Below are 13,718 nucleotides of genomic sequence, written 5' to 3' on the forward strand. Positions count from 1 at the left end.
ATGTCACTTCTATGAGACCCTGAATGACCCAAGAGTCACAATTTCATTTTGAGTTATTTACCCTATTACAATGAGCAGCTAGATTCTTAAAGTCTATCTTAAAATACTGTCACTCTTTGTGAAGTGCACATAAATATTGCTAGTAATACTGGCAATTGTACAGTGGTTTTAAAGTGTGTACATTTATCTTGAAGACATAAAGTAGAATTTAAAGTAGGGATGCTTGTGTCTATACTGACCTTATTAAGTGTATCAGGTATCGGCCAAACCTGCCACAGTTTCTTTGTCAATGTCATTATAAAATCCAGTGTTTCTGATATCAGTTATATGTCAGACCACTGACTCAATTTTTGGCCACAATAGTGTAAAAATGATCCATGCAATCAGGGCACATTTAAATTTGGGTGAATAAGTACCTGTGAGATACACATGAGGGCAGTATCACTTCACTTTTCATCTCCTCTACAGTTTTTTTAGTTGGCCACAAATACTTTATGAAATGTCTATATACTATACAGAATATTGCAAAAAAAAAGTCAATTGCCGTTGCTGCAGATTGTATATTTAAGGACTTCAGATGGTACACAGGGAGAAAGAATAATCATTGATTATTCACATGGCATTTTATACATTTTAGATTATTTGTTATTTCAGTTTTTCTCATAATTATATTTTCTTTTTAATTCTCCAATATGCCAGAACACTTATAAAAGTGCAGAGTATTTTTTCGGTTGTAAATCCATCAGTGGACGTGAGCCGTAAAATCTCACTCAGTTATAGATTATCATGACTTCAAGAAATGGTCAGTTCTCCATGTAATCGTATGGCTTTTGCTGTGAATGTTGGCAGAAAGGCAGAAAAAAAAAGAACTATCAAGAACACAAAGTTTCGCTTCAGTCCACATTTTATTTAGGAATGTAAAAGACAATTCCTTCTGCTCAAAATAAGAGGAAAGAAATATATATATTCTTCAAAAAATAAGACGAAAGTATGAATTATGGAAGGTAAAAGTATCCATAAATGGACAATGAAAAAATAAATAAAATCAGTGTTTGTTGTGTTCTGTCTGTGTCAGTCCAAATGCAATATATTATTTAACTACTGAAAACAGTTTGTTCTATATATTACATGTGTAAGTAGGCATGCTAAAATTGCTCTAGAAATACATTATTCACAGTAAAACAATAGCTATGTCAGTGTGATATAAAAGTTTTGCAAAATCTACAGTATATTCAGGTCAGAAAAAAATCCACATACTTAAAAAGCGAAAAACTGTTTACAAAGCAAGAAGCACGGCAAATCTAGATTTATCTACAGCCATTAAAATGTGTCAGAAAATCAGAAATACTTCAGTATTGCAAAGCTTTGTGATCAGCGCACACACACACACACACGCACACACAGTCATTCACTATTGCAAAGTCTAGCCTCACCGCTGACCCTGTGTAATATGCAGAATACATACTGGTACAATGGCAACGCACTGAAGCTTAGAGGAGGCTCCATTTACACAAGAACAGAAAAATCTGGATTTTAACCTGAAGTGATTCAGCTATATAAAAAAAAAGAATCACAACTACTACACGTGATTTTCTGTTCTGATGTAAATAAACACAACAACTGTATTTTCATGTCATCATATTTCTATTAACAACTAAAGACCCAAAAAATAAGTTGAGGCTGCATTTACACTGAAACAGAATTTATCCTGAACTGCAGCTGGCTCGCTAACAGGTTAAGATTACCACCAGCGTTACAACAGAGTCAAGAACATCCTCCGCCACGGGCGTACGCAGGCTTTGTTTGTGCTGTGTTCATTTCGGGGAACTGGGCCCCATTGAGTACAATCATCATGAGGACGTCACGTCTAGTTGGTGGCACAGAGAGGCACAGAAAAATAATAGAGATATTCTCCATCAGTCCCAACACTCAACATTCAGAACGGGGCTGATATTCTACACAAGTAACAGATATAAAAAATGTTATTTTATACTATCAAACTGTGGGAGGCAGTTTTAAAGATAATATTGCAACATCAGATAAATTCAAGATATATCTATCATTTGATACATCCAAAGAAGTAGTCCTTTGTTGAAAAACAATGGAGACTCTATTCAAAGGCTTCGAGCCAGACATGCAAATGTGCATTATAAAAGCACAGCACAGGTACAGAATGACCTGTGAAACCAAACTAAGAAACTAAACACTTGTATTTCTAAAAACAAAAATCTGATTGTATGGCACAAGTTTGCCATGAGAAAACATCAACATTGTATTTGATGTTATGAAATGACAAAAAGCGTCTAGATTTCCTTCTCATACAGCGTTAGCTGTGTCCCAACTCAGCCTATGACAGTATTTCCTTTTAAGACTGAAGACTGAAACTAATAGTGCTTTAGCTTTAGGCAGCCCTTGCCAACATATAAACCAACAAACTAATCCCAGCGTTAAACTCAGGTCCCAATCTTCACTTTGATATAATGCCAAGCCTGTGTTTAAGTCATGGAAAGTATTTCTAGATTAGATATGAACACTTTATCATCTCTGCTGGTACATCCTAAAAACAAAAACACTCCTAAAGAGAGGAGGACTACACTGGTGTACGACATCGCATGCAACAACTGGTGAAACAGTGAGGACAGTGAACACCGGAATAAAGACAAAAGCCACTCACAACATCGACGGTGGACGACCGGAGGAAGACCGAGGAGGACATCCACATCCGACACCAGAGAGAATTTTAAATCAAAACTGCTATTTTCAAGGTCAAGAATGAACACTGAAGCTCAACTATATCTATATAACTTTTATCTACATGTCATTCTCTGTGCAGCGAACACGTCCAGGCTGCTAACAAGAAACCAAACAGTGGAATTTATTCTGGTTATTATTATGTGCATCCTGCACTGACATTTTTTCATATATATATATTTATATATTGGTTACCAGATTTAGTAGAAGCTACTGGGCTTGGGGTTGAAAACAGGCACAGACCAGGTTATGGAAGTCAGAAAGAGACGGACTAACACATCGTTGGTTTTGGCCTTTTTTTAAGGGATTTGTCAAGACCAACAAAAATACACAATATCATCAGCCTTATCCTTTAAGTGTGATTGGTGCCGATTTAGTGGGATTATTCTGCACTAAGCTGCCACATTTGCACATCCGGTGACTGACAGGTTTGGAGGCTCGATGCCAACTGTGACCTTATGTGAGCGTCTGCAATCAGATATCTGTTCACCAGGGAGAGAGGGAATGATGTTTGTCAGTTGGCCTGCGGTATCAAAATGCAAACTGTGATTGTTTTCTCTGTTGATACTGAAAATGCTGGACGATTTACTCCACAGGAGAGATGATAATAAGCACAAAAACATGAGGACAATAATGTATTCATATCGATTTGGATCACACCGGGAGAGGTTGCGTCAGAGTCCAGCTAATACAAACACCAGAGCAGAGAGGAGACGTTTCCAGTGTGTTGGGAGTGTGTGTGTGACAGCTCTACAGGTACGTGCAACATGCAAGAGTCTGGCAGACATAACCAACACTCTTCACTGAGCGAGCAGACAGAAGAGGAGAACGCCACAAAAAAAAAGTTAAAAAAAGAAATCCCTAAAGGCTGAGCGGCTGACGGCAGCCGGAGTTGTTTTTCCATTCCTCTCTTTCTTTCAGCCTGTCTCTCCTTACCCCCATTACCTGCCAAGCGTACATTTTTAGAGAACTACACCTACACCTGCAATTACTGGTTCCAGCACACATGGAACACCAGGTGAAGTAAACACCAGTTTGACTCTCATTAACCGCTTCAATCAATCTGCAAGTCACGATGTGAGAGCAGACCGGGTCTGATTTTCGAAGCATAAACCATGTTCAGAGCACAAGTTTTGTGTATAATCACAATTTAAACCGTTTGGCAGAATAAAAGAAGAATATGAAAATGTGCTAACCAACAAATTTCTGACAAACAGGCTTCAGCAGGTCACGCACATTACTGACTGTCACACCGTTCTCAAAGGTATACAGATACAGGATGGTTTCTATTGGATGCGAATAAAATCACGACTACTAGGAGAAATGCAAACAACCTCAAGGTCACACACACAACAACAACAACAACTCAACATGGCTTACTGTAGGTTGTTATGGCAACGAATGTTGAACAGTACAACAAAAGATTCCCACTATAGTTTGAGAGCCAGGTGAACTTCAAACAACCTGAACTGAAAATACTACAGAGCAGCTTCGCCAGGTTCAACTCAACAAGAAACCAAATGAAAGCTACAGCAGTAACACTAAAGTATGGCAAACAAGATTTGCACTAAATCTTGTTTACCAACCCAGTTTTTGTTGTGTGTGCACTGTGCAGTTCTGGCTGAAATATCCTTTTTCTTCCTCACTTTGAATAAGATGCTTGGCGGTTTCACGGTGAAAAATCAGCACAATGGGTTTATGTAATAACACTAACTCAATTCTTAAAGGGATAGTTCAGGTGTTTTGAAGTGGGGTTGTATGAGGTACTTAGCCATAGTCAGTGTATTACCTACAGTAGATGACGGTCGGCACGCCCCCAGTAGGAGAAGCAGACAAGGGCACCGGAGCAAAGCAATGTACCGCTGTGGACGGGGACGGCAGCAAAATGTATTTTAGCCACCTAAAAGAAAGGCTCATCTAAAAAAAAAGAATATTGGTTTAAGTGTACGCTCTATTTAGTGTATTTTCTGACAGCGAATTGAACTAAATGTGAAACTTGTCTATACTGTTTTTGTCATCTAAGCCTGCTGGCTTTGGAGGGAGCATAGTTAAGTTTCACTTTCAGTTCAGTTCCCCGTCGGAAAGGAGAAGGAAAGGGCTGTCTGACGGCAAGATAAAGTGGTGAAAATATTCTAAATATAGCGTACACTAAAACAGATATTGATGTTTTTAGGTACGCCTTTCTTTTAGGTGGCTAAAATATGTTTTGCTGCCGGCCCCATCCACAGCAGTAGATTGCTTTGCTCCAGTGTCGGTGCTCCTGTCTGTTTCTCCAAACTGGGGGTGTGCCGACCGTCATCTACTGTATGTAATACACCTTCTATGGATAAGTACCTCATACAACCCCACTTAAAAACACCCAAACTATCCCTTTAACCTGCCAGTTAGATTAATGACCTGTCAATAAATCAATCAAAAGGTGAAGAGCAGAGTCTGCGACAAAAAAAATTAGCAATTAACAGTTAATTGGTGGCTTTTGAAGACTTGTTGGCAAGATAACCGACACAATTAACACTGTTGAGTTACTGGTTTTGAGTTTCATGTAACTTAAAAGGATTTTGGACAAGCAGGTGGAGTACACTAGAAAAGTGGAAGAAAGAGTGACACTTCTCTCTGTCTCTGAGTCTGTTTTTGCATGTGAACGGCCAAAACTGAGGGTGTGAAACCTTGAAATTGGCAAGTAAAGGAAGCCCTACATTCCAGTCAAGTAACCCAATTCTTTGTGGTCAGTTATACTCCTGATTCTGTCCCCATACAGGTATTTTTAGGAATATGTCCCTTTGCACTATCAAATCTAGACTTGCAGGATTAGAGCTCAGATTTGTTCTGTCCTCAATAGTTTTGACATCCACACACACACACACACACACACACACACACAACTCTGTAGTACATACAGTCATGGCTTTAGAGCAAGTGACACGTAGGGCAGAGAAAAAGCTGACACCAATAAAATAATTCAGGCATGGACAGTCAGAGTGGAAAACAGACAGTCAGGAAGACAGACGGGGAAAACAGACAAGCAGACGGTGCTTCTGCTGCCTCAGCTGTTCACATCCACAAACACAGAGGCCCCGTCTCTGGTCCGATCACACATTCGCACACACAGACATTTCTATCCCGTCTTTTAGAGAGGTGGAGGTGAGAGCGGAGTCCAGCTGGCCGCTTTTAATCCACTCACACCAGGAAGCAAATCAAACTGAGGCTCCGAGCCAGACAGCCAGAGGAACGCCATAAAATGGTGGTTACAGTTGATTCAGGGGGATCAGGCTGATGAAAGAAAAACAAATCAATTAAAAGAACTGCTTCAGAGGGGAAAATGCAAAAATGTCTTCTACAGTACAAACAGCCACAGATGGAGAGAGAGAGATGTCATGTGAAGTAGATTTGATTACAGATACAGAATGAAAAAGAAGGGACAATTGAGTTGTTCTCCCCAACTTTACATTGGAACACAACTGGAAAAACAACTGGATCTCTCTCAAACAGACAGTTCAGGTGTTGGAGCAGCACAGCAGAGAAGGTGATGAAGAGGGCTTCAACGATGTTTAAATTACAGACCTGCACATCTACATATAGATATTTGGTCGTTAAACTGCCGTGGGTGCAATATAACAGCAGAATTTAATCATGCAGATTATATTATGAGTTCAAGAAACACAGAATTAAAGCATGATCTGCATTTCAAATGTCTTTCTTTAATGTGAAGACAGTTACTGTATTCATTTAATATACAGTACTGAACCTAAGTGCAGCATTTTGAAGTCCATTATTGAATGAAATCAGTTGCAAAGCCAGATGGAGAACACATTTGAGTGGGAAAATGTTATAAGGTGTTAATTTGGAGTCATATTTAGAAATATTGTTAAGACCTTGTGGTTATTTAAGTGAAGCAAAATGGTTAAATATATGTTGGTCTGATTTTAATAGTACTGTGCAGGCCTGAAGAAAAATAAATCACAAAAATAAAAGCATTTTTAACTAGCACAGCCACCAGAAGTCACAGTCAGAATCATACAGAAAACATTCAGGACACACTGTCAGTCACAATAGTGCAAAGATGAGTTAGTGAAATTAGAATAAATGGAAATTGAAAATATAAATGCATGGTAAGTAGAACGATTATGATAGTTGCAAGAAAAAAAGTGGGGAAGAAAAAGTAAAAAAAATGTTTACAAGCTAAACATAAGATTAATCTAATACGCAATACTCTTTAGATTTTACGATCAGTGGGGAAAGCAGGAAACCATCAACTGTCTGAATTAAAATTATGGGAAATGTCAGTGTATGAAAATGACTGATTGTAAAACAAGAAGAGTCTGTGGGTATTCAATTGTAATTTATCCATATCCTCCATTAAAAGACTTCCCAAATGGGCAACACAAAAGAAAAAAGGAAGGGAGCCACTGAATGCAAAAAAAAAGTGAGTAAATTCATGATGTTAAATATGTGGAAACAAAGAACACATAACGGGCTTTGATCAGCAGCTATTCTCGCTGATCCTCTTCCTGCCTGTAAAGGATTTGTACAAATATTTAGCTGAATACATTCTCACTTTGTTTGGCACTCTAATGCTCGTCTACTCTTTTCTTTCTATTGTCCATATCCTCAATGAAACATGTTATGGATGCATGCTTCAAAATGTGTCACAGTTTCATGTTAAATATGATTCTCAAAATGAAAGCGAGACTTAAGAAAACATGCAACTGGATGAAGAGCAGGCAGCAAGAGAGTCGACAAAGAATAGAATAGAGGGATGTTAAGTATTGCCCTTTAGTTTAATGTTAAGCCATTTTATTGGTACTTAATAAGCGTACCTGCACACTACATTACCACTTATACTCTTCCATTATTATTGTGTCTGCACATGTAAACATCATGTACATCCTGTTTACAGCGAGCAGATGAGAAACTCGCGCCACATATCTGGTCCAAACCGACGTATCGTCATTATCTGATCTCACCTGCTATTGGGTTTCACAGTGTGTGAGCGTGGTTGCCATGGCTATGCAAGTAATATTCTGCTCCGTGATATATAATCAGATATGAGCAGAATACAAATAGACATACAAACAGGGAAAAAAAAGAAGCTTTTACTAAGCATATGCGTCATTACGTAGGAGTATATATATGATAATGCTGTGTGAATAATTTACACTAGAAAATAAACATTTTACATTCAACTTTCTACAGTAGTGGGAGACTTAGTTATTGCCGGGTTGTGCACATAAAAAACATAATATTACACTATAATATTAAAATACCAAGCCCTCTCCTCCTTAGTAATAAACATCAAACCTTCTGGACATGAAGTGTAATTCAGTTCACAGCATTTGCTCTAATCAAACAAACTACCTAAAGAAATCTTTTTTTTTTTTTCACAAAGAATAAAAAAGTATTTCTCTGTTCACTTAGAAAAACAGTTGGAAATAAATCAGCTCTACTAATATTAACATATAGTTTGCTTTTTTTCTGTTTCCCCTAAATACTTCAAACTGAGGTGTCGAAATTCTACCAGCGCCCATTAAAGAAAATAACATGCACAGTGGCTCGTTATAGTAGCATCTGATGAACAAAAAAATAAGAAAAATGTGAAACGTTTTTGATTCTGAGGATCGTAGCATCTCTCAAATGATAAAGACTGTGTCCCAATCTCATACTACATACTAGGGGTGTTGAGATATATTGGTAACACAACTTCAAAAAATTTAATATTGATATCATGTTAATAACACATATAATAATATAGTGTAAATAATCCAGTGCCTCTTAAATAATTTGATATATACAGTTATGGTTACAGACTCTCTCTCCACCTCCACACACTCGCATTTTGAGTGTAATTCTTTTGCCGAAAAAGAGACAAAATGCACAAAATTAAAGATGAATTCTGATTGATTGAATTTTTTTTTCAAATTCTCTATAGATATTGCGATAATAGCGTAATTGGGAATTCTTTTAGCCACGATAATCATATAGTGATAATCTGATTTCGTGACAGCCCTACTATACCAACTGTATATACAGTATATACTAATCTTTATAGTATACTGTTGTTTGCAGTCAGTATACAAAAACATACTTTACCATTTTATAGTAACAGGAAATGATGCAATATGTGCACTATGCATACAATCAAACTGCAACTTTAGAATATCACTGCCAATTAAACTTCACAAAGAGAAAATGAAATGTTTCTGGAGCCGTTCATCGACATTAACCATCAGTTTTACTTCCCATCAGTGGACGGCTCCTCCATGGAAGGATTTTTTTGTACTGAGAGAACCTGCTTTGAGTCAGTATGTAGTATGGATTTGGGACAAACGTACAGCCTGAATCCTTTATGTTCTAATGGCAGCTGGAAAATGGAAGTAAAGCTGCTTTTAACAGTCCCAACAGATCTTCCCAAAAACACCCAACTGTGTTACAACAGAAAAAAGAGGAGAGAAGAGAGGAGAAAGGACTGTGCACTCAAATTTGGCTTAAATGTTAAAAACCAAACCAGACAACTACATTTAGTCAACACAATTTGATTCAATGTTAATAAATTGCCTTGGAATATTATTATATTATATTACAAATATATAACAGTATAGATTGCAAAAAAACAGACACGCAGTAAATAGGCTCGTTGGAGATAAACTGCGCCTCGCCTGGAAAGTAGACGAGATCAGGCGGCAGGCAGCAGGGGGCGATGGCAAAAAGCTGCGGCCAAGTCGGCCAGCCGTTTCCAGCAGCCTTCAAAGAATTTACAGGAAGTCACAGGAAAAGTGACGTCCTGTTAGATCCGATTTGTAGGCTGCTTTTAGTTTGCAGACCACATTCAGATTTATTTATGTTTGTTTGTAAAACTATGCGGAAATGTGCGTGTATCTTGCATTGTATTATATCCTTTATTCTTTTTATGTCCGCCTTGTAAAGCTTGTTTTTATAAGTGCTTATAAATAACCATCATTATTATTATTGATATGATGTTAACAGATTAAACCTTCAATGCACAACATGAGACTAATAGCCTACAATCTAGCGTTAAATATTACAATTGAACAGATAATTTGTATTTTCTAAAAAACGTGAGGTTTGTTGTCAACACTAAGAGCCAATCAGCTCTTTGATCAGGCGACAGCCAGGCGTTTCCCATAATGCCCTGGGTCTTGTAGTCGGTGGAGAGCATCTACAGTACGGTGCCTGGCTCTAAAAACTGCAGCCGCCTCGATCTCGTGAGGTTATCGTTGCTCACGTGTGCACGACGTCAGAGCAAGTCGGGATCAAGTCGGACACAAATCTAACCGGCATGCGTTTTGCAGGCCTGGCGCATCTCGAACGAGCCTAATGTTTTCCTGTCATTCATGTGGTACAATACGCTCGCAAACAGAGCTGGGGAATGTCCATTAAATGTGATATTGTCTGTTACGCATGGCTTTATATATTCTGTATTACACACTGTATTTACACCAGTCTGTTATCTTTCTTTATAGAGAAAGGTCCATTCATTGAGGGAAGCTTTTTGTAAAGTCACCACAATTAAGGGGTGTGATTGGTTCAGGCCCCTTTTTTTCCTGATATGCTCCCAAACGTTGGGATTGAAATGGCTGACACTTCCTACAGAAACAGCATATCAACACGCATAAACACACACGCACACACACACACTCTAATCCTCCGCGAGGGGAGATATAAAAGAGGAAACCTGGGCAATACCAGGAAAAGAGAAAAGACACTGCAGCGGGAACAAACAGATGTCAGTTCGACTGACTAATCAAAAGCGTGAGTTTGAAAAGAGACACCTGACTGTAGACCAGTCCTAAGACAGTTTCAGCAGGCAGACAGACAGACAGGCCGCCTGGCTGCAGATACAAAAGCAGCTTATACGTACAGATACAGTATATACTTTAGTTTACATTATATTAGAAAAAATGTACAAGATAATATTAGTTGAGTACGGTTGACACACTGACTGAGAAACAACAGTTTAAGTTAGAGTTAAGGCTTGAACAGGACAAAAGCAACACCGTGTTTGTGTCTATGTGTGTGTGTGTGTGTGTGTGTATAGAAGTGCCACGATCAAAGAGCACTATGGCTTGCTTTCACTTGAGCCATTTGCAACCCTGAATTCTATTAAACTCAATACCTACTTAGGGATGCAAAATGGCAGCCACAGAAAGGCCACTAGAGGGAGCTGTAACATCCAGCAGACGCTGTGTGTGTGTTCGTGTGTGTGTGTGTGTGTGTGTGCCTCCCTCCATAAGCTTTAGGCTTTAAGGTGGTTTGGTTCATACTAGAGCCTCTTCCTCTTAAAGTAGTCAGCGTACTGCCCTCCCAGGCCTTGGGAGTGCTGCCCGATGTAGGCACCGTCTGATGATGTCACTTCCTGCACCGCCAGCTGAGGGTACTCTCTCTTGTGGCCCCTCGTCTGGTTCTGAGGAGACAGAAGTGAGAAGAGAGGGAAGAGTGACAGTAGAGGTGAAGAAACAGTATAACACTTAAATATCTTACATGTTAAAGGAACAAGGTCAGCTACTACTGTTGCACTTACTGATCACGTGTCTTACTTTTAGAAAATAAAAGATGATTCAATCAAACTTCTACGCCTTTTTCGAACACTTCCACACTCACAAGTCAAAAATAAATAACTCCAAGCCACACAGCAAACGTAGACCTTCAAATTTCCAAGTAGAAAAAGCGTCCCTTATTTTGGATAAAATTAAAAGCACTACTCAATTTTTGTATCTCCACACTTATATGTTGTTACTGTTGTTGTAAAATTTGTGTTTTGATTTGTTTCAATAAAGAGAGCAAGAAAAACTTCACTGTTACGAACATTATTTTTTTAAATTGCCATAAATAAAATTTAATTTAATGTGAAAATGTTAAGATATCCTGAAAATGGTTCACTCTTAAGTTAAAGGTCCTTTCCACTGCTATTTTTCCAAGCAGATTTTTTTATGTGATATTTAATTAATTATGGGGATTGTTCTTATTTTCGGGCCTTTGCTTTTCTTCTTTTTGCTTTTGCTGACTTGGCTTTCTCTTGATTTTTGTGTGGATTGCCTACATCTCTGTTTATCACTACTGTGTGCTTACTTACTGTATGTATTAAATGATACATGAAACACATGAGACTTTTCATGTATTTAGTGTGTTTTCATCACGACATTGATCGACACTTTAATCTGACGAGAAACTAAAAGAAGAGATTGGAAAAAGTGAAAAATGTGTTGTTGTGGATTTTGACAACAATGCAAACATCCTGTGTTTGTGTCTGAAGGTGGCTCTAGAGGACCACGCAGACTGTCTGTACAAACAAATGTAAATCTTTCTACAGACGAGGCTTAGCTCAGGCGTCTGGATCCTGTCTGCTCTCTGTCTCTGTCTCTCTCTTTCCTCCTCTTCTTCTCCTCTAAATAGTTTTCACACCCTTAAAAGATGAGGACAAAGTCATGGCTGTACTGTAGCTCTATTGCCACATCTCAGAAAATTGCCAAACATGTAATAGAACACATTGATCTACTATCGCCATAGTCATCAGCAGTCGTTCTCAGACTTTGTGGCTTGTGACACCTCAAAACAAAGCAACTACTTGTGGTTGAGAGCAGTTCAACCTAGACATGTCAGTTTCACTTCATTTTGCTTTCAATAGCCCGACACCCATTAAAGTGGCAGCAGGCAGTATATTTTTGGCATAATTGGGCAAAAATCCCATAATAACCTTTCAGCATATTGTAATTCAAGTGTTCTGAGAGATAACAAGACTTCTGCACCTCATCATGGTTCTGTTTTCAGGCTTTAGAAAATCTAGCCGTGCACCGAAACCGTGCACTACGAGATGATTCTGAAAACATTTGAGACGAGAAATAGGCATTAACGTAACATAATATTGATTCATATTTGATCAGCGGGCCTAGTTTGACCGTTTGGTCGGAGTTCGCGAGTGATTGACAGCCGGCTTTCATAGACGGCAGCTGGATAACAGACCTCAGATCAGCTCTGACTGCTTGTTTTCCTCCGGTCTGTGAAATCTTGCAGATGCCGTTAGGAGCACCGGAGGACACCGAGGCACATGATTTTTGTCAGGTTACCTGTTTCATGTACTACTATCCCAATATAGCGCCCGTTTTAGAAAAATGACTTTTTTTAATCATATTTGCTCCAATCTCGCGTACTTCAACTTTAACCGGCAACTAACCAGTTCATTTTTCAGAATTAATTGCACAAAATGACGTGAAATATAGGAAGGGCTATCCTTTTACTCCAGCGCTCTATTGACTAACTGAGCTTTGGCGCTGCATTTCGAAACGCTATATCCATCCAATTTAATGTTTTGTGTTGTGAATGTCTTGCCTTTTATTATATTTTCTGTTGGCTTTGCTGAAGTTTATTGCCGCATTTTGATCAGGTCATTAACATGCTCCGATCGATCAGCCACCAATCATTATCAGCTGGTCTCTGTCCTCCTTCTTAGCTGTCCATCGTGTCCGATGATGACGCACAGATTCTGAATTGAAACATTTTCAATACTCATTTGGCTGCTTTCTCGTCTGGATTTAAATTTGCTTTACCACAGCTTGACACTCACACACACACACACACACCCACACACACCCACACGCTCCGTGGCGCCGGGCCCGGTGTGTGTATCCTGTCTGAACAGCTCAATTGGTTAACATGGGTGCCAAAGTTTCCTTTCTGTGCGCATGTTGAATTAACACATAGACCGTAAATTAACCGCTAGACCGACATGCATAACCAGTCAAAAATGTTCTCGGTGGTTAACCGATTAAATGTTAACCGTTGACATCCCTAATTCAACCAAAGAGTAACTAAGGAAGTCTAATGTTTAGACACCAGAATAGGTCACATTATCCAGTAATTCATAACAAAACAAGCAAACATTAGTGGAAAATGTGAAAAAATAGACTGAAGATAGAATTATTTTTGTTTCTGCTTTCTTATCCTGTTCATCATCT

General features: G+C 38.7%; 1 protein-coding gene across 1 annotated transcript in view; it reads right to left on the reverse strand.

Annotated features, from left to right (window-relative positions):
• Positions 1-8,368: 8,368 nt before the first annotated feature.
• Positions 8,369-13,718, reverse strand: part of raver2 (ribonucleoprotein, PTB-binding 2) — a 94,621-nt gene continuing 89,271 nt past the window's right edge. The window contains exon 16 of the mRNA XM_074636710.1: positions 8,369-11,170. Coding sequence (XP_074492811.1) covers positions 11,030-11,170 — 141 coding nt within the window. The 3' untranslated portion in view covers positions 8,369-11,029. The remainder of the gene's footprint in view (positions 11,171-13,718) is intronic.

The sequence above is a fragment of the Sebastes fasciatus genome, chromosome 5 (genome assembly GCF_043250625.1).
Source record: "Sebastes fasciatus isolate fSebFas1 chromosome 5, fSebFas1.pri, whole genome shotgun sequence".
In the NCBI taxonomy this organism is placed as follows: Eukaryota; Metazoa; Chordata; class Actinopteri; order Perciformes; family Sebastidae; genus Sebastes; species Sebastes fasciatus.